We start from the raw sequence: 24,030 nt of genomic DNA, 5'->3' as shown, positions 1-24,030 counted from the left end.
CCACTTACTTACTGCAGGACTTGGTGCCAAGGGGACATGGACGGCATCTACTGACGGTGGCTGTGAAAGTGACCGCAGCGCTCAATTTCTATGCCAGTGGCTCCTTTCAGGGCTCCACAGGTGACCTCTGTGGGATTCCATAATCCGCCACCCACAAATGCATCCATGCGATCACGGATGCCATCTTCTCCATGGCACACAACTTTGTGCATTTCGCCCAGGACCAGGACAGCCAGGATGCAAGGGGTATTGGATTCGCCCTGATCTCAGGATTCCCACAGGTGCAGGGTGCGATTGACTGCACTCATGTAGCGCTCAGGTCTCCATCGCTAAACTCAGTGGACTTCATCAACCACAAGGGCTTCCACTCACTGAACGTACAGCTGGTTCGCAACCACCAGAAACACAACCTGCAGGTATGCGCACGGTTTCCAGGGACTGTGCACAATTCTCAGTCGCCCGCAGCCCCCTGCAGTCTTCCAGGGACCACAGATGCTGCAGGGTTGGCTCCTTGGGGACAAGGGCTACCTGCAGAGGCCGTGGCTGGTGACACCTGTGTGGCGGCTTCAGACTGCAGCAGAGCGGCGCTATAATGATGCTCATGAAGCAGCTCACAACTTGGTGAAGCAGACCATCGGGATGCTCAAGATGCGGTTCCGGTGCCAGGACCAGTCTGGTGAAGCCCTGCAATACAGTCCCCAGAGGGTGTCACGCATCGTCGTCTGCTGTGCCCTTTGCAGTGCCGGATTGTAATGAGGTGAGGAGCTGGTTGAGGAGGAGATAGAGGAGCTGCATGTCTCCCTCGATGAGGAGGACGCTGACAGGGATGAGGGTGAGGAGGTCCTCGGTGGTGACGATGACAGGGATGAGGCTCTCGCACTGGCTAAGCTAGGCAGGCACATTTGGGAGGCCCTCAGCTGCCAGATTTATGGAGGAAGATGACGACATACAGTGAGGTGTCTCCGTAGAGCCTCACATCGCAATTGTGAACATTTGGCTCCAGTCTGGCCTCTCACAGTGCCAATACCCTCAATGAGAATACTCCTGTCATGGAGATGCAGTGGAGGCCCTAACAGTCGCTTGATCACAGGAGAACAATGACAACATGCAGTGAGGACACTCCACAGATCTTCACATAGCCTCTGAGAATGTCTGACTCCTGTCTGGCCGAGAGCGGCCCGCTTGCGCTCCATGATCAGAGACGCAGCCATGAAACTTTAGATGCACCTGATGCTGTGTCTACCTTCAGCACCTCAGCCCTTTAGGAACTGGTGCACAGCATCACTGGTCGCAGATGCTGGTGTAATGGGGGCCATCCCCACCCTAAAGATGCTGAGAACACACAGAGTATGAGAGAACTCTGTAGCGCCTGCCGCCTACATTCTGGCAGCAGTGACCAGCACAGCCGAGGTGCAGGCATCAGTAACGTTTCCAGGGAGTGTGAGGCTGGACCATCACTGTGGCCAGAAGGCCGCACAGAGCACAGGGAAGAGGCCCTGGACTGAGACACCTGCCTTTTATCTTGTGCAGAAAGGTTTCACATCCTGAGTGACAAGAACACTGCTCATCAGAACAAGGAGCCACAGGCAGGGTGACATTCTTAGGAATTTATTGACAATAGTGAGCAGTATGTACAAGTGACCCTTGGCCAGGCTGTGCAACTACTTTTAACTCACTTTCCTAGTCCTGCCGTTACGTCTTGGTGCTCCCCGGACACCTACAGCAGAGGTGAAGGCAGCCTGCTGACTGTGACGCCCTGTCTGTGATGACTTTGGCAGGCACCCTCCTCGGCCTGTGAAGCTGGATCTGCGGAGGTCACAGGAAGAGGGGAGTCAGATGGGCTGGTCACTCCCAGAGTCACCTGGCTGGATGGCCCCAGAGCGTGCACCTACTGATCCTCCTCCCTATGGATGCCCGAGGACCCCTGGTTGACTCCGTGAGTGGAAGGGGTAGCTGGAGTGAGATCGAGCTGCCCAGCACCCCTCTCGCATACACATTGTTGGAGGCCAACTATGGCATCAGCGATGGAGTGAAGCCCTCGCAGCAGTTCAGGAGTGCCGTCTGGACCAAGGTCTCCATGGCGGCAACCATCCTGCCAGTGTTGACCTCAGTACGTTGCAATGCTGACATCATCACCTCAGCCTGAAGATGGACGGACTCATCCATCGTCCCTTGCAATCTGAGGAGTGCAGCGGACATCCCTTCCTGATGTTCCCTAGTTTGCTTTTGCAGCTCCAGCAACTGTGACATGACCAAGTCCAGAGGTTCGTCATTTGACTCGGACTCAGCAACGTTCTTGCCCCCAGCAGTCCTCCGAGTGCTGGAGACCTGGGAAGTCCTTGCCGCTGCCTGCTGTGGATCAGAAAGTGCGATGTGCTCACCAGATTGTGATCCCGAGGCTACTCTAAAGCTAGGCCCTACCGAGGTGTGCGTCTCTGTGCTGGTGGAGGGTGTGGGTCAGCGCTGTGACAGGACTTCAGGAAGGGTGCCTTCAGATTACTCTTTAGAGGTTTCTTTGGAGCTTGATTGGATGCCCTGGGTCATGGACTCTGTTGGCTGTTTGGCAGATGTTCCTGCGAAAGCAAGGGGAGATAATTAGTGCATGGCAGTGGCCTGTCAAAGAGGACACATCACTCACGGTATGGTTGTCTGATGGATGTTGCACTGCTGGATCCTCACTTGGTAGAGCAGTACTGACCTCACCATCAGCACAGGACCAGTCTCGGTCATTGCCAGTCAGCTGGTTGGCTATGTTTTCGAATTCTGTGAGAACATTGAATTCCAGCATCCATCCACCTGTCTGTGACCTTTCCCTCCTGTTGTGAACCAGTTTGTCCTGCATGGATAGAGATGAGAGTGTATCAGGGTGCCTGCCGGGTCAGATGATGAGTGTGTCTGGCCTGTGTGGGTGGTGAGTGGACTTATAGACGGGATGATGACAATGACGGTGTTGTGAAAGAGTGAATGGTGATGTCCCTTGCACTGGCAGTGAGTGGGGAGCCCTGTGGATGTCTGATGGGTTTGTGAGTGTGAGAGTTGGGAGTGATGAAAAGAGTGACTTATCCTGGCGGAATGGAGGAGAACATTCATCCTTTTGAGGCACTGGGTGGACGTCCCCCTCTGCAGGGCGTTCGCGCTGACCACCACTGCCACCACCTCCCAAGCCAGTTGGTGACAAAGCCACCCGTTCTGCGGCCAGAGCGGGGGTAGAGCACATCCCGACGGGCCTCCACGGCATCCAGCAGTCACTCGAGGGAACCATCATTGAAGCAGGGAGCTGCAGTCTTTTGGCCTTTTCTGGCCGTGTCTCACAGGCAGCGGTGGTGAGCTGGTGGCGATGAGTGCTTTGCAGGCGGCTGCCTTTTAAAGATGGTGGCTGGTGTGATGCAACAGCGGGGGGTGATGGCGAGCAGGCGAATGTGAGCCCGCCCGCCATGGAAACAGTGTGTTTCGCGGAAGTGAATATATAATGAAGCAGGCTCGAAGATACGGTGTGAAAACCCGCCATTTTCATCGGGGGGTAGGACTCCATTTTACCCACCCGCTACCACACTTAGTGCAATTCTGGGAAAATTCCACCCCATGTCTCTGTAATGGCTATCCTATCATATACCTATTAATTTGTATTTATGTTATCAACCGTGTTACAAATGCAGTGTACATTCCAATAAGGAGCCTTTAATTCTGTCTTTTTTACCATTTTTCCCTCTTCTGACTTTATTTGCTGGTGCGCTGTTATATTTGTACGCTCTATCCCTTCCTGTTGCACTCTGAGTATCATTACCCACATTGCTACGCTGCACAATTGCCTTGTCCTTCCTCTTTAACTTTCCAAATTTCCCCTCACATGAACCCACCCCCCCGCTATTTAGATGAATACCCTCTCTAAAGCCCTAGTTATATGATTTGCCAGTATACTGGTTCCATACGTTTCAGGTGAAGGCCGCCTCAACGACCTGTGTACCTTAACATTGATCCAACTTCAGAAGAGCAACTCACAGCACCAGAGTTGATTTTCCAGGTCCCACATGCACCATTGTTGTGGAATAATGGATTGAGATTAACAACATGTTAATTGGGGAATGGCAAACTTCACTGGGGTAAGAACGGATCTGGTCTAAAAATTGGAATCAAAGATTGGCAGGCAAAATTATAATTGAACAATGGGCTGCGTTTAAAGAGGAGTTAGTTTGGGTACAGTCAAGGTACATTCCCTCAAGGGGGAAAGGTAGAGTAAAGAAACCCATAGCATACTCAATGACAAAGGGATAGAGTAAGATGAAGCAGAAAAAGGATGTATATGACATCAGGTGGATAATACAAATGAGAACCAGGCTCAACATGGAAGGTTCAGGGGAAATTGGGAAAAAACAAATAAGAGAAGCAAAGACAGAGTATGAGAAGAGACTGGCAGCTAACAAAAAGGGAATTGAAAAGTCTCCTATTGACATATAAATAGTAAAATCATTGTAAAAAGAGGAATGAGGCTGATTAGGGACCCAGAGGGAATTTATGTATGGATGCAGGGGCATGGCTGAGGCACTAACTGAGTCCTTTGCAAGAAGATGCTACCCAAGTCACGGTGAAACAAACAGGCGGTAGATGAAATATTTGATGGGTTAAAAGTTGATATAGTAGAAGTATTAAGCTGGCTGTACGTAAAGTCAATAATTCACCAGGACCAGATGAGATGCACCCAAGGATACTGAGGGAAGTAAGGGTGGAAATTGCAGAGGCACTGACTGTAATTTTCCAATTCTACTGAGATATAGGGGTGGTGCCAGAGGGCTGGAGAATTGCCAATGTTACATCCTTGTTCAAGAAAAGGGTAGAAGGATAAGCCCAGCAAATATAGGCCAGTCAGTTCAACCTCGGTGATGGGAAAGAGTCTAGAAACGATAATTCAACACAAAACTAACAGTCAGTGGGCAAATATGAGTGACTTGAATAAAGTTTGCACAAATTTGTTAAAAGCAAATCATATTTAACCAACTTGCTTGAGTATTTTTGAGGTAGAGAGGGTAGATGAAGGTAATAAAATTGATGTGGTGTACATGGACTTCCAAAAGGCAGTTGATACACTGCTGCACTACAGACTTGTGAGCAAAGTTAGAGCTTGTGGAATAAAAGGGACAGTGGCAACATGGATCCAAATTTGGCCAAGTGATGGAACAGAGAGCAATGGTTCAAAAACAAAAACATCTGGAAAAACTCAACAGGTCTGACAGCATCTGCGGAAAGGAATGCAGTCAACGTTTTGAGTCCGTATGACTCTTCATCAAAACTAAGAAATATAGAAATGAGGTGGAATATAAGCTGGTTGAGGGGGGTGGGACAGGTAGAGCTGGATAGAGGGCCAGTGAGAGGTGGAGGCAAAGAAGAGATTGCCAAAGATGTCATAGACAAAAGGACAAAGGGGTGTTGACGGTGGTGATATTAGCTGAGGAATGTGCTAATGATGACATTAAGGGTAGAAAGCAGGACGAGCAAGTGACAGATAGCCCTAGTGGGGGTGGGTTGGGGGGAAGGGATCGAAACAGGCTAAAAGGTAGAGATAAAACAATGGATGGAAATACATTTAAAAATAATGGAAATAGGTGGGAAAAGAAAAATATATATTAAAAAAATATATAAAAATATATAAATTATTGGAAAAAGGGGGATCGGAAAGAGGGTGGGGATGGAGGAGAGAGTTCATGATCTGAAGTTGTTGAACTCAATATTCAGTCCGGAAGGCCGTAAAGTGCCTAGTCGGAAGATGAGGTGCTGTTCCTCCAGTTTGCGTTGAGCTTCACTGGAACATTGCAGCAGGCCAAGGACGGACATGTGGGCATGAGAGCAGGGTGGTGTGTTGAAATGGCAAGCGACAGGGAGGTCTGGGTCATGCTTGCGGACAGACCGAAGGTGTTCTGCAAAGCGGTCACCCAATCTGCATTTGGTCTCTCCAATGTAGAGGAGACCGCATTGGGGGCAGCGAATGTGGTAGACTAAATTGAGGGAAGTGCAAGCGAAATGCTGCTTCACTTGGAAGGAGTGTTTAGGCCCTTGGATGGTGAGGAGGGGGGAAGTAAAGGGGCAGGTGTTGCACCTTCTGCGGTTGCATGGGAAGGTGCCGTGGGAAGGGGTTGAGGTGTAGGGGTGATGGAGGAGTGGACCAGGGTGTCCCGGAATGCCGCAAGGGGTGGTGAAGAGAAAATGTGCTTGGTGGTGGCATCATGCTGGAGTTGGTGGAAATGGCGGAGGAAGATCCTTTGAATGTGGAGGCTGGTGGGGTGATAAGTGAGGACAAGGGGGACCCTATCATGGTTCTGGGAGGGAGAGGAAGGTGTGTGGGCCGATGCGCGGGAGATGGGCCAGACACAGTTGAGGGCCCTGTCAACCACCGTGGGTGGAAAACCTCGGTTAAGGAAGAAGAAGACATGTCAGAGGAACTGCTTTTGAAAATGGCATCATCAGAACAGATGCGATGGAGGCGAAGGAACTGAGAGAATGGGATGGAGTCCTTACAGGAAGCAGGGTGTGAGGAACTGTAGTCAAGGTAGCTGTGGGACTCGGTAGGCTTGTAATGAATATTGGTGGACAGTCTATCACCAGAAATTGAGACTGAGAGGTCAAGGAAGGGAAGTGTCAGTGATGGACCATGTGAAAATGATGGAGGGGTGGAAATTGAAAGCAAAATTAATACATTTTTCCAGATGAGAGCATGAAGCAGCACCGAAGCAGTCATCAATGTACTGGAGAAAGAATTGTGGGAGGGGGCCTTGAGTAGGACTGGACCAAGGAATGTTCCACATGCCCCATAAAGAGACAGGCATAACTGGGGCCAATGCGGGTACCCATAGCCACACCTTTTATTTGGAGGAAGTGAGGCGAGTTGAAGGAGAAATTGTTCAGTGAGAGAACAAGTTTAGCCAGACGGAGGAGAGCGGTGGTGGATGGGGATTGTTCAGGCCTCTGTTCGAGGAAGAAGAGGAGAGCCCTCAGACCTTCCTCTCCCTCCCAGAACCATGATAGGGTCCCCCTTGTTCTCACTTATCACCCCACCAGCCTCCGCTTTCAAAGGATCATCCTCCACCATTTCCGCCAACTCCAATATGATGCCACCAGCAAACACATTTTCCCTTCACCCTCCGTGGCGGCATTCTGCAGGGATCATTCCCCCTGGGACCAGACACACTGGTCCACTCTTCCATCACCCACTACACCTCAAGCCCCTCCCACGGAACCTTCTCATGCAAGCACAGAAGGTGCAATACCTGCCCCTTTACTTCCGCCCTCCTCACTGTCCAAGGGCCCAAACACTCCTTTCAAGTGAAGCAGCATTTCACTTGTACTTCCCCCAATTTAGTCTACTGCATTCGCTGCTCCCAATGCAGACTGCATTGAGATCCCTCTACATTGGAGAGACCAAATGCAGACTGGGTGACCGCTTTGCGGTCTGTCCGCAAGCATGACCCAGACCTCCCTGTCGCTTGCCATTTCAACACACCACCCTGCTCTCATGCCCACATGTCTGTCCTTGGCCTGCTGCAATGTTCCAGTGAAGCTCAACGCAAACTGGAGGAACAGCACCTCATCTTCCGACTCGGCACTTTACGACCTTCCGGACTGAATATTGAGTTCAACAACTTCAGATCATGAACTCTCTCCTCCATCCCCACCCCCTTTCCGATCCCCCTTTTTCCAATAATTTATCATTTTTATGTATATTTTTATATATATATATTTTTCTTTTCCCACCTATTTGCAGTATTTTTAAATGTATTTCCATCCATTGTTTTATCTCTACCTTTTAGCTTATTTTGATTCCTTCCCCCCAACCCACCCCCACTAGGGCTATCTGTCACTTGCTCATCCTGCTTTCTACCCTTAATGTCATCATTAGCACATTCCCCAGCTAATATCACCACCATCAACACCCCTTTGTCCTTTTGTCTATGACATCTTTGGCAATCTCTTCTTTGCCTCCACTTATCACTGGCCCTCTATCCAGCTCTACCTGTCCCACCCCCTCAACCAGCTTATATTCCACCTCATTTCTATATTTCTTAGTTTTGATGAAGAGTCATACAGACTCGAAACGTTGACTATATTCCTCTCCGCAGATGCTGTCAGACCTGCTGAGTTTTTCCAGGTATTTTTATTTTTGTTTTAGATTTCCAGCAACCGCAGTATTTTGCTTTTATCAGAGTAGTGGTGTTTTTCAGACTGGAGCAAGTTTGATTGTGGGGTCTTCCAGGGGTCGATGTTAGGACCCTTGCTTTCCCAATAGATATTAATGACCTAGGAGAAAACAAAATACTGCGGGTGCTGTGAATCTGAAATAAAAACAGAAATTGCTGGAAAGACTCAGCAGGTCTAGCAGTGTCTGTGGAGAGAAAAATAGAGTTCAAGTTTAGAGTTCATATGACTCTTCTGCAGAGCTCTAAAACGTTAACTCTGTTTCTCTCTCCACAGATGCTGGCAGATCTGCTGAGCTTGCCCAGTATTTTCTGTTTTTATTATTAATGACCTAGACTGTGCACCACAAGGCACAATTTCAAAATTTGTGGATGACGCGAAATTTGGAAGTATTGTGACTGTGAGGAGGATCGTCTAGTACGTCAAAACGATATAGGCAAGGTGGTGGAATGGGCAAACAAGTGGCAGGTGAAATTTAATAAAGAGATATGTGAAGTCATTCATTTGGCTCTGGAGACCAATATAAAATAAAGGCTGCAATGCTTAAGGGGGTGTAGGAGCAGAGCAACCTGTGGGTATATTGATTGAATCATATAATATCCTGGTTGGGGGGGGGGGTGTTCTTGACAGGGTGGAGAGGATGTTTGCTCTTGTGGGAGAATCTAGAACTAGGGGTGGTCCATTTAGAACACAGATGAGGCGAAATATTTTTGACTGAGGGTTGTGAGCCTTTGAAACTCTCTTCCCGAAAAGATGGTGGAAGCAGAGTTTTTGAATATTTTTAAGGCAGAAGTGGATAGATTCTTGGTGAGCAAGGGGATGATAGGTTATCGGGGGTAGATGGGATGCAGATTTCAGATTACTATCGGATCAGCCATGATCTTGTTAAATGGTGGAGCAAGCTCAATGGGTCGAATGGCCTACCCCTGCTCCTTGTTCCTATGTTTGAATATGTGCACAAATCATTGAAGGTGGCAGGGTAGGTTGAGAGTGCAGTTAATAATGCAGGCAGCATCCTAGGCTTTATTAATAGGGGCATAGTCTACAAAAGCAAAGAGGTTATGATAAACCTGAATAAACACGGTTTGGCCTCAATTGGGTGTTGTGTTCAGTTCTGGGTACCACACTTTAGGAAGGATGTGAAGGCGTTAGAGAAGGTGCAATAAAGATTCATGAGAGTGGCTCCAGGGATGAGAAACTTCAGTTCCTTAGATTGGAGAAGCTGGCACTGTTCTCCTTGGGGATAGGAAGGTTGAGAGGAGTTTTGATATTCAAAATTATAAGGGGTCTGTCAGGAGAGAGTGGATAGGGAAAAACTGTTTCTATCGGTGGAAGGATCAAGAGCCGGGGACACCCGTTTAAGGTGATTGGCAAAAGAAGCAATGGTGACATGAGGAAAAACTTCTTTATGTATCAAGTCATTCGGGTCTGGAATGCACTGCCTGAGAATGTGGTGGAGCCAGATTCAATCGTGTGTTTTCAAAAGAGAATTGGATCATTATCTGAAGAGGAAAAATTTGCAGGGCTACGGGGGAAAAGGCAGGGTAGTGGCACTAGGTAAATTGTTCTTGCAGAGAGCTGGCACAGACACAAATGACCTCCTCTGCTACACCCATTCTACGATTCCATGATCTGTCTGCCCCCTTCTGCTCTCCATCAATTCCAATTTCTTTTTGTCTCCGCCACCCAAATCATCTCTAAACTCTTTTTCTGTTTTCTGAAACATCTTCTGTTTGCTTCCTCACCCTGGTACTCCATTGCTTTAGCTTGGTGACAGTTTTTCTCTTGATTGATTGTTTTCGAGTATTTTGGGGCGTTTTACTATGTTAAATGTGCTGTATGATGCAAGTTTTTTGCTGTGACTTCAGTTCACAGTCCTTGCTTAACTTGAGGCATTCCCTGTGTTGCTAACCATACCACCCATCACTACCTGTTCAAGAGGATAAGACTGAGGCTTCCCCATTCACTGGTGATTAATCTCTTCAATCTGCTCCTCACTTTATGGCTTGCTGTGTGGTGCTATTCAAGGAGCTCACTCCTTTGGGGAGAAGGTCCTTCCAATCCACAAGCACAAATTCCCACTAAATTTGAAGAAAGTTATCAGTTATATAACAACAACTTGCATGCACTACAAACATTTTTTTAATTTAAAAATAAAAGTGGTTTCAGTTTATTTCAGCATGTACTGAATTTTTAATGATTAACTCAAATAATCCTTCACAGCAATGAGTCACCTCACCTAGGCTTGGATCAGGCATCTCGTGAACCCTTCAAACAAATTGAACGTTACTGTGGCCACACCAGGCTCTTAAAATTCTGGTAATTAATTAGCTTTAAAAACATCTCCAGAAAGCATTTGTTTAGCCAATCAGTGACTACTTATACCAACATGGATCCAACTTGCAATCTGGTGGTATATAGGTGGCCTAGAAAATAAGGTAGTAAAATGTTATTTTATTTTAAGGAAATAGAGTATATGAAAATAGAGTATAAATGTAACTCTAGACTTAATTATTATTATGTCTACAGAACTGTGCAAAGTTGAGTTAGTGATTGTCATAATTGGTGTCCTTTGTAAGTGTTCAATTTTCTTCTTTACTTCATTCTTCACCTATTACATTATCCAAAATATTTTTGCAAAAAAATGCCCAATCAAATGAAACAAAGTGTTCTAGCTCTGCCTTTGCTCCCTCACATACCCTTACCTCGACCACTCTGTTTTCTTATTCCTTATACTGGTTACTGTCTTCTACCTTTGCCCACTTCTCACTCAGCTGTGTATCATGTTCTCTGAAGGTCATTATTGATGCATTCAACTTAACAAAAAAAAAGAACCCCCTTCCCCTGTGGCCTAACCAGGCCCATAACCCCACCTCTTCTGCCTGAAAGAATGAAAAAAATTATGATTGAGAGGATTGACAGAAAATGGATAAAGTCAAGGAGGTACAAAAGACTTGGATTTAAAAAAATAAATTTGAATCTTTTATATGTAGTTTGGTAACAGGGCTGATGCTCAATTACAGATGTTTCCGATAATCATGTTTGAGCTGAAAGCCTGCAAGAACAGCCAGTGCACAGAGATGAATCTCTTGATATTCTTTTCTGTCTTGTGGTTTCTAAATGCTTTATTTTCTATTTATATTTTATCTCAGCTAGCTTTTAATTTGCTTTATTTCCACAAACGAATTGATTGATGTTATGGAAGTAGTTTTTGTACATGATTTTATCAATTAAAAAAAAATGTTTCTGCTAAACTCAGCTCTGTCACACTCTGAAACAGGAACTGTGCCTAAGTGTTTTGATTAATATATCTCAACTGGAACCTTTTTACTAATGACATTTCAAGAACAAGCCTTCAAAAATAAAACTAGCCCTGTCACACTTACCAGTCCATTAAAGAGGAAACCAAATTACAATCAACGCGTTACCTGAGAGAAGGAGGAAAGCACATGATGATTATGCAATCACAAAGACAGAAATTAATGTTTTATTGTAGCTTTTAATATACTGTGCAACTTTGATCTCTTTTGTTAATTTTTTGATCTTTTGAAAATATTTGCTTCATGCACCTAAATGTTGATCAAAATTGTGCAACAAAACAAATTTAATTTAGTTGAGTCACTGTGCATTAGAGCCAAGTGGAAAAGCAATGGAACCAATGGCTCAATATTGTAAACACAATTTCCCCATAACACATTATCCAGAACATGGCAGAGACTTTTGTTCACTAGTAAAGTATTGAAAATGTTTTAAATTTCAATACCTGATCAAGTCTTTTTTAATGGTAATTAATGGTAATTAAGCTGTTCCTAAATTCTGATTTGTCTATTTTCACTTCACTACTTCTGAGTGTGCTGCAAATTGGAATAACAGCTTATTCTGCAATTGAAATATCTGCTTATCCCACTATTGGAATATCTGCTTGTCCTGCTGAAACGTAACATGAAATGTTGACTGGTGGCAGCGATATCTGTGAGGGATAGGCCAAATTATAAACTGTAAGTGGCAAATAAATGCTATGACGATGAACTTCCATTTCTTCTGCTCGCATCCTAAATAGTACCTTGTCCTGTCACACTTACCAGTCCATTAAAGAGGAAACCAAATTACAATCAACGCGTTACCTGAGAGAAGGAGGAAAGCACATGATGATTATGCAATCACAAAGACAGAAATTAATGTTTTATTGTAGCTTTTAATATACTGTGCAACTTTGATCTCTTTTGTTAATTTTTTGATCTTTTGAAAATATTTGCTTCATGCACCTAAATGTTGATCAAAATTGTGCAACAAAACAAATTTAATTTAGTTGAGTCACTGTGCATTAGAGCCAAGTGGAAAAGCAATGGAACCAATGGCTCAATATTTTGTAAACACAATTTCCCCATAACACATTATCCAGAACATGGCAGAGACTTTTGTTCACTAGTAAAGTATTGAAAATGTTTTAAATTTCAATACCTGATCAAGTCTTTTTTAATGGTAATTAATGGTAATTAAGCTGTTCCTAAATTCTGATTTGTCTATTTTCACTTCACTACTTCTGAGTGTGCTGCAAATTGGAATAACAGCTTATTCTGCAATTGAAATATCTGCTTATCCCACTATTGGAATATCTGCTTGTCCTGCTGAAACGTAACATGAAATGTTGACTGGTGGCAGCGATATCTGTGAGGGATAGGCCAAATTATAAACTGTAAGTGGCAAATAAATGCTATGACGATGAACTTCCATTTCTTCTGCTCGCATCCTAAATAGTACCTTGTCCTGTCACACTTACCAGTCCATTAAAGAGGAAACCAAATTACAATCAACGCGTTACCTGAGAGAAGGAGGAAAGCACATGATGATTATGCAATCACAAAGACAGAAATTAATGTTTTATTGTAGCTTTTAATATACTGTGCAACTTTGATCTCTTTTGTTAATTTTTTGATCTTTTGAAAATATTTGCTTCATGCACCTAAATGTTGATCAAAATTGTGCAACAAAACAAATTTAATTTAGTTGAGTCACTGTGCATTAGAGCCAAGTGGAAAAGCAATGGAACCTGCATTGACTAATTCTGAGCCATGTTTTCAAATCCCTCAATGGCTTTGCCCCCTTCCCAATCTCTGTATTCTCCTCTAACTCTACAACCCACTGAGATATCTCTGCTATTTCAATTGTGACATCTTGAGAATCCCCGATTTTAATCACACCACCATTGATGACTGTGCCACCAGTTGCTAAAACCCTAAGCTCTGGAATTCCCTCCCTAAACCTCAGTCATTCTATCTCTCTTTTCTCCTTTAAGGCACTCCTTAAAACATACTTCTTTGACCAAGATCTTCTGGTCTTTTGGTCTTCTGTCCTAATATCTCCTTATGTGGCTCGGTGTCAATTTTTGTTTGAAGCACCTTGGGATAGTTTACTATATTAAACATGACATATAAGTACAAGTTGGTGTTTTAAATTCCATTGGTCAGTGTTGCAAAAATAAAGTCAGTTTTCCAAACATTGATGGAAATTTGAATTGAATGTTGGATTATGTCATTCCAAATAGTTCACCATAGAGAGCCTCAACAAGCTGGTTTTTTTTTAAAGGTTGAGGGCATGGGGCAATTAGACTTTGCACTGCACTGGTCATCCCTTGACGAGACTGATGTCTGTACCTGATTTGTAAAACTGTAATTGCAAAAATTAGACTGGGGTTACTGGTTAAACGTCTCATACCATGCAAAGTAGACAATTTGTTTTTGAATTAATCCAAACATAAGTAAAGAATTAATTGTCACAATATTTGTAGGCTGTTTTTCTTTTTGGTGCAGGATAATTGCTGTTGTTCAGTGGTAGATTAGCTGGGCTCCAGAATTTGACGAAACACTGCACATGTTTGTTTCATGTTTCTCTTAGTAATTTTCATAAAAATAGAAAAACTAATTCATTCCGTTTTTCTTCAATTTTTTTCAGCCTCGAGTAGTAGCAGGCTTCAGAGGCACAGTGCGCTATGCATCAATCAATGCACATAAAAACCGGGTATGTAAAAATGCCTTGTTGAAATCCATGCAGAACATCAACTCAACAACATCATGCTGAAGTACAGATATTTTTTACCTTTTAACTCCCTCTGCCTCTGTGGTAAGACTGCAGCTAATGGCAGCTTTCCCTGTTCAATACCATCTATCCTAATTGGGGTGCCCAACTCTGAGGGAAATAAATAAAGAACACTTTTCTGTGGGGAGTTCGTGGGGAAGGAGTGGGGTTTGGAGCTGACGGCTTTGTGGGTGATGGGGTGGGGGTGACGAGACGTGAGCAGCCTGCCCACAACCCTCCTCATGGCAGTCTCACCTCACCTATGAAATGCAATTCTTTTATCCATGTTTGGACCATGGCTGTAATATGTTCTGGAGCCATAACCCTGGCAGAATGCAAACTGAACATCGATGAGCGGGTTGTTGCTAAGTAACTGCCACTTTACTGTTGATGACACTTTCCGTCACTTTGCTAATGTATGAGAGGATATTGATGAAGCGGTAATTGGCTGAACTGGATTTGTCTTGCTTTTTAAGGACAGGATGGACTGAGTAATTTTTCACATCATTGGATAATTGCTAGTTTTGTAGCCGTACTGGAGCAGGCTATGGGTACAGCTACTTCGAGTGCACAAGCATTCAAGATGTTTCTGGATTTTGCTGTTTTCTGATATTAGGCAGTGTGAATCAAATTGGCAAGACTGGCATCTGTGATGCTTGGGACCACAGGAAGAGGCTAAGATGGATTATCATCTTAGCACTTCTGACTGAAGATGGGTGCAAATCCTTCAGCAGGGTTGTGCAGGGTTCCACCATCATTGAGGATGAAGATGTTCAGAGAGCCACTGCTGGTCTGTTGGCTGCTTAATTGTCCACCACCATTCATGACTGAAGTGGCAGGACTGCAGATCTTTTAATTTGTTTTGTTGGTTATGTGTCCTTTGCATGTTGCTTCTGCTGTTTAGCATGCATGTGTTGTAGGTATGACTTGTGCTGCACCTGGTAAGCTCTCCTACACTCCTTTTTGAGCCAGAGTTGATCCTGTGGCTTGATGGTAATTGTAGAGTGAGAGGTATACCGGGCCATGAGGTTACAGATTGAAGTGGAATACAATTCTACTGCTGCTGATGACCCACAGTGCCTCATGGGTGTCCAGCTTTGAGCTGCTAGATCTGTTCTGAATCTATCCCATTTGGCACAGTGGTAGTGCCTCACAACATGATGGAGACATCAGTATGAAGATGGCAATTTGTCGTCACAAGGACTATATGGTGGTCACACTTACCAATATTGTCATGGACAGATGCATCTGCAATTGGTAGATTAATGAAGGTGAGGTCAAATAGGTTTTCCTTCTTGTTGCTTCTTTCACCAAATGTCACCAGTCCAGTCAAACAGATATGTCTTGCAGGCCTCGGTCAGCTAGGTCAGTAGTGCTGCAGAGCCACTCTTGGTGGCTCCATTCAGTGTTTCTTCCAAGTGGTGTTCAACGTGGAGGAGCACTGATTTTGAGGGAGGACAGTCGGTAATTAGGAGACTTCCTTGGCCATGTTTGACTTGATGCCATGAGATTTCATGGATTCAATGTTGAGGATTCCCACGATAACTCCCTCCTGACTGTATACCACTGTGCACTTTTGGCGGGTCTGTCTTAACGGTGGGACACGGCACACCCAGAAACACTGATAGAGGGGACATTGGCTGTAAGGTATGATTAGTTGAGTATGACTAAATCAGGCTGTTGCTTGATTAGTCTGTGGGACAGCTCTCCCAATTTTGGCACAAGTCCGCAGGAGGACTCCGCAGGGTTGACGGAACAGGGTGTGCCTTTGTTGCTTCCGGTGCCTAGGTCAATGTCTGGTGGTCTGTCAATTTTTATTCTTCTTTTGACTTTTCTGTAGTGGTTTGATATGACTGTGTGCTTTATCAGGCTATTTCAGCAGGCAGTTAGAGTCAGCCACATTGCTGTGCATATTGAGTTCAGTTTCAGAGTGCTACGTTAAAAAAATTTCTACATGAAAGGAGCAAATAAATGCAAATCATTGTTGCTGATCACACAACTATCCTGCTCTGGATGGTGTGGAGATTGAATGTTGTTGGAATTGTAAGGGGAGGCGGTGGCATAGTGGTATTGTCACTGGACTAGTAATCCAGAGACCCAGGGTAATGCTCTGGGGACCAGGGTTCGAATCCCACCAGCAGGACAGTCCCAGCAGAGGTGGTGGCACAGTGGTATATAGTCGGGAGGGAGTTGCCTGGGAGTCCTCAACATCGACTCTGGACCCCATGAAGTCTCATGGCGTCAGATCAAGCAGCAAAGAAACTTCTTACTGATTACGACATCCTGCAACTGCCCCCCCCCACCCCCCCACCAACCCTCAGAAGATGAATCAGTGCTCCTCCATGTTGAATACCATTTGGAGGAAGCACCGAAGGTGGCAAGGGCACAGCATGTACTCTGGGTAGGGGGACTTCAACAGCTGATGAGGGAGCCAACAAGAGGGAAAAACATACTTGACTTCATCCTCGCCAACCTGGACATGCAGAGATAAAGTCCCGTCTAAATGGGATAGTGTAAGCAGCATGCGATAAATGGAGCTAAGCAATCCCACAACCAACGAATCAGATCTAAGCTCTGCAGTCCTGCCACATCCAGTTGTGAATGGTGGTAGGCAAATAAACAACTGACTGGAGGAGGATCTACAAATATCCCCATCCTCAATGATGGGGGAGCCCAGCACATTAGTGCAAAAGATGTGCTCCATAACCTGCGTGCCCCTAGCCAAGCTGTTCCAGCTACAACAATGCCCAGTTATGTCCTATACACACAAAGCAGGACAAATCCAACTCGGCCAATTGCCACCCCATCCGTCTACTCTCGATCATCAGTAAAGTGACGGAAGTGGTCATCAAGCAGCGCTTGCTTAGCAGTAACCTGCAGTAACCTGCATGCTGATGCTCAGTTTGGATTCTGCCACGGCCACCCAACTCCTGACCTCATTACAGCCTTGGTTCAAACATGGGAAAAAGCTGAACACCCGAAGTGAGGTGAGAGTGACTACCCTTGACATCAAGGCAGCATTTGACTGAGTGTGGCATCAAGAGCCCTAGCAAAACTGGAGTCAATGGGAATCTCTGCTGGTTGGAGTCATACCTAGCACGAAGGAAGATGGTTATGGTTGTTGGAGATCAATCATCTCAGTTCCAGGACATCACAGTAGGAGTTCCTCAGCTTCATCAATGACCTTCCTTCCATCATAAGGCCAGAAGTGGGGATGTTCGCTGATGATTGCACAATGTTCAGCACCATTTGTGACTTCTCAGATACTGAAGCAGTCCATATCCAAATGCAGCAAGACCTGGACAATATCCAGGCTTGGGCTGACAAGTGGCAAGTAACATTTGCGCCACACCAGTTGCCAAGCAATTGTCATCTCCAAGAAGAGAGAATCTAACCATTGCCCCTTGATGTTCAATGGCATTACTATCGCTGAATCACCCACAATCAACATCCTGGGGGTGACCATTGACAAGAAACTGAACTGGATTGGCCATGTAAATATATAAATACTGTGGCTACAACAGCAGGTCAGAGATTAGGAATCCTGCAGCAGGTAACTCACCAGCCCCCCCACGCCAAAGCCTGTCCACCTTACAAAATATATTTCAGCAGAACTGGAGTACAGGAGTCATTGCATTCATCCATCCAGCAGCATTTCATATACACAGTCATAATCAGCCACTGCAGATGCTTATGTACAGATGTAAGCAGTGTTATTTTACACAAGTTCCTGTACACAAGTGTCTATACAATTCTCATGGTGGCTTTTAATGTTCGTAAAATCCCCCTTTCTGGCTGCATTTTCCTTGGAACATTAAGAGCTCAACTGGATTCTTTCAGAAGTATCTAATGTTTAATGCAGGCACTTGTGCCACAGATACAGACCTCCGGCAACCTGACTGGTACCATTTAGTTACAATCCCCAGGTGGTGGTGCTCCCAAGTAACTTTGTTCCCACGGTCAGTAGGCATAAGTCAGGAGTGTGATCGAATATTGTCCACTTGCCTGGATGAGTGCAGCTCCTACAACACTCAAGAAGCTGGACACCGTCCAGGACAAAGTAGTCTGCTTGATTGGCACCCCACCCACAAACATTCACTCCCTCCACCACCAACGCACAGTGGCAGCAGTTTGTATCATCCACGAGATGCACAGCAGGAACACACCGACTCGGCAGACAACACCTTCCAAACCAATGACAGCTACCATTTATAAGCTTGTCTAACCTTTTTGTGTGGGGGCCACATTTCAATTTTCTCACTGGGGCACCTGATGAGCAAATTTCAAAAAGATAAGGTTTGGCTCAACATTAAACGTGAATTTCAAAAACATAGCAAAGTATGAAACAACTTGCTGAGCAAAAAAAATCATGACAAATTGATAATTAAAAAAAGCAATAAATAAAGACGACCATTAGCTTGTGAAAGGGTGAAAGTGTGTGTATCCAGCTCACTCCCAGTCTGAGTGCTCATTTACACATCATCTCTCTCTGTGAGAGTGCCTGTTGGTGTGTGGGGGTAGGGATGAATGGGAACCCTGATCCTGGCAGCGAGCCAGACTCACACATCACCCCCAACCTCAACCCCTATCTCTCACACGTTCACCCCTCTCTCTCTCACACACACACACATGCTCATCCCTTCCTCTTTCACACACAGGCCTGCGCACACACACAAACACACACTCGCCCCTCTCACACACACGCTCACCACTCTCTGACACACACACACTCACCCCTCTCTCTCTCACATACACACACACACCTCTCACACACACACACCTCTCACACACACACACACACACACACACCTCTCCCTCACACACACACCCCCCTCTTTTTCACACACACACACCTCACCCACAGATACACACGCACACCTCACCCACAGATACATACACACCCCTCACCCACAGATACACGCGCACACCTCACCCACAGATATGCGCGCACACCTCACCCACAGATACACGCACCCACAGACACACCTCACCCACAGATACACACACACACACACCTCACTCACAGATACACATACACATGCACAAACACCTCACCCACAGATACATACACACACACACAGATACACAGACAGACACACCCCACACATACACACACACATACCTCACCCACAGTTACACACACACACATCTCACCCACAGATACACGCACACACACCACCCACAGATACATACACATACACACACACCTCACAGACACACCTCACCCACAGAAACACAAACACACACACACGCACAAACACCTCACCCACAGATACATACACACACACCACCCACAGATACACACCTCTCTCACACACACACCTCACCCACACACACACACACCTCACCCACAGATACACGCGCGCACACACACACACACACCTCACCCACTCACACCTCACCCACAGATACACAAACACACACACACACACCTCACCCACAGATACATACACATACCACCCACAGATACATACACACACACAGATACACACCTCACCCCCCACACACACCGCACCCACAGATACACGCACATCCCTCCACAGATACACGCACACACACACACCTCACCCACAGCTACACGCACACACACAAATACCTCACCCACAGATACGCACACACACACACACCTCACCCACAGATACAACACACACACACACACACACACCTCACCCACAGATACACACACACACACCTCACCCACAGATACACACACACACACACACACACACCTCACCCACAGATACACACACACACACCTCACCCACAGATACACACACACACACACCTCACCCACAGATACACACACACACACACACACCTCACCCAAAGATACACACACACACACACACACTTCACCCACAGATATACACACACACACACACACTTCACCCACAGATATACACACACACACCTCACCCACAGATACACACACACACACCTCACCCACAGATACACACACACACACACTCCGTACCCACAGATACACACACACACACTCCGTACCCACAGATACACACACACACACTCCGTACCCACAGATACACACACACCTCACCCACAGATACACATACACACACCTCACCCACAGATACACACACACACCCACACCTCACCCAAAGATACACACACACACACCTCACCCACAGATACACACACACACACACTCCGCACGCACAGATACACAAACATACACACACACCCCTCACCCACAAATACGCACACACACACACACACACACCCCTCACCCACAGATACATCAACACACACACACACACCCCTCACCCACAGACACACACACACACACAAACCTCACCCACAGATACGCGCGCACACACACACACACACCTCACCCACAGATACACACACACACCTCACCCACAGATACACACAAACACACACCTCACCCACAGATACACACACACACCGCACCCACAGATACACACACCGCACCCACAGATACACACACACACTGCACCCACAGATACACACACACACCTCACCCACAGATACACAAAAACACACACCTCACCCACAGATACACACACACCGCACCCACAGAAACACACACACACACCTCACCCACAGATACACACACACACACACACACACCTCACCCACAGATACACACACACACACACACCTCACCCACAGATACACACACACACACACACACCTCACTCACAGATACACACACACACACACACCTCACCCACAGATACACACACACACACACACACACACGCACCTCACCCACAGATACTCTCACACACCACCCACAGATACACACACACACAGCTCATCCCACAGATACACACACACACATACACACCACCCACAGCGACACACAGACCTCACCCACAGTTACACACACACACCTCACCCACAGATACACGCACACACACCTCACACACGCATACACCTCACCCATAGTTACACACACACCTCACCCACAGATACACGCACCACGAACAGATACATACACATACACGCACACGCACACACCTCACACACATCTCACCCTCACCACACACGCACACATACCTCACCTACAGATACACGCACGCACACACGCTTCACCCACAGATACACACACAGACACACATCTCACCTACAGATACACACACACACACCTCACCCACAGATACACACGCACACGACCCACAGATACATACACACACACACCTCACACATGCACGCGCACACACACACACACACACTCACCACCCACAGATACACACACACACACCTCATCCCACAGATACACACACACACACACACCACCCACAGATACATACACACACACCTCACACGCACATACCTCACCCATAGTTACACACACACACCTCACCCACAGATACACGCACACACGCACCACGAACAGATACATACACATACACGCACACACCTCTCACACACCTCATCCACAGATACACGCACGCACGCACACACACTTCACCCACAGATACACACAAAGACACACATCTCACCTACAGATACACACACACCTCACCCACAGATACACACGCACACGACCCACAGATACATACACACACACACACACAGATCCACACACCTCACCCACAGTTACACACACACACCTTGCCCACAGATATACGCATACACACACCACCCACAGATACACACACACAGACACACAAACCTCACACACAGATACACACACACCACCCACAGATACATACACACACACACACCTCACCCATAGATACATGCACCTCACCCACAGATACATGCACACACACACCTCACCCACAGATACACACACACACACACATCTCACCCACAGAAACACACGCAGACACACATTTCACCCACAGATACACACACACACACGCGCGCGCACATCTTACCCACAGATACACGCACATCCCTCGCCCACAGATACACGCACACACACACACACACCTCACCCACAGCTACAGGCACACACACACCTCACCCACAGCTACACACCCACACAACTTACCCACAGATACACACACACACAACACACCCACAGATACACACACACACACACCCCTCACCCACAGATACACACATACCCCTCACCCACAGATACACACACCTCACCCACAGATACACACACACACACCTCACCCACAGATACACACACCTCACCCACAGATACACACACACACACCTCACCCACAGATACACACATACACACACCTCACCCAAAGATACACACACACACACACTTCACCCACAGATACACAGACACACACACACTCCGTACCCACAGATGCACACACACACACACCTCACCCACAGATACACACACACCTCACCCACAGATACACACACACACACACCACACCCACAGATACACACACACACACCACACCCACAGATACACACACACACCTCACCCACAGATACACACACACACACACCCACACCTCACCCAAAGATACACACAGACACCTCATCCACAGATACACACACACACACTCCGCACGCACAGATACACACACACACACACACACCCCTCACCCACAAATACACACACACACCCCTCACCCACAAATACACACACACACCCCTCACCCACAAATACACACACACACACCCCTCACCCACAGAGACACACACACACCTCACCCACAGATACACACACACACACACCTCACCCACAGATACACACAAACCTCACCCACAGAAACACACACACACCTCACCCACAGATACTCACACACACCACCCACAGATACATACACACACACACCTCACACATGCACACACACACACACACACACACCACCCACAGATACACACACCTCACATACACACCTCACCCACAGAAATACAAACACACACACATGCACAAACACCTCACCCACAGATACATACACACACACCACCCACAGATACACGCACACACACACACCTGACCCACAGATACACAAACACACACGCACACACACCTCACCCACAGATATATACACATACCAGCCACAGATCCACACACCTCACCCACACACACACCTCACCCACAGATACATGCACATCCCTCGCCCACAGATACACACACACACACACACCTCACCCACAGATACACACACACACACACAAACACCTCACCCACAGATACACATACACACCCCGCACCCACAGATAAACACACACATACCTCACCCACAGATACACACACACACGCCTCACCCACAGATACACACACACACGCCTCACCCACAGGTACATACACACACACACACAGACACCTCACCCACAGATACACACACACACACGCCTCACCCACAGATACATACACACACACTCACACCTCACCCACAGATACACACACACACCTCACCCACAGATACACACACACCTCACCCACAGATACACGCACACACACACCACCCACAGATACATACACACACACCTCACACACGTACACACCTCACCCATAGTTACACACACACACACACACACCTCACCCACAGATACACGCACACACGCACCACGAACAGATACATACATATACGCACACGCACACACCTCACCCACACCACACACGCACACACACCTCACCCACAGATTCACGCACGCACACACACTTCACCCACAGATACACACACAGACACACATCTCACCTACAGATACACACACCTCACCCACAGATACACACGCACACGACCCACAGATACATACACACACACACAGATCCACACACCTCACCCACAGTTACACACACACACCTCGCCCACAGATATACGCATACACACACCACCCACAGATACACACACACACAAA

The 24,030-nt window shown here is 46.6% G+C and overlaps 1 protein-coding gene across 2 annotated transcripts in view; it reads left to right on the top strand.

Annotated features, from left to right (window-relative positions):
- LOC144693247 (tau-tubulin kinase 2-like) overlaps positions 1-24,030 on the top strand; it is a 313,940-nt gene that overhangs the window by 176,675 nt on the left and 113,235 nt on the right. For both annotated transcript variants that reach the window (XM_078562916.1, XM_078562915.1), the window contains exon 7: positions 14,134-14,199. In XM_078562916.1, the coding sequence (XP_078419042.1) occupies positions 14,134-14,199 (66 nt within the window). The remainder of the gene's footprint in view (positions 1-14,133; positions 14,200-24,030) is intronic.

The sequence above is a fragment of the Cetorhinus maximus genome, chromosome 18 (assembly GCF_964194155.1).
Source record: "Cetorhinus maximus chromosome 18, sCetMax3.hap1.1, whole genome shotgun sequence".
NCBI classification, from domain to species: Eukaryota; Metazoa; Chordata; class Chondrichthyes; order Lamniformes; family Cetorhinidae; genus Cetorhinus; species Cetorhinus maximus.
This window is presented reverse-complemented; position numbering and strand designations above follow the sequence as displayed.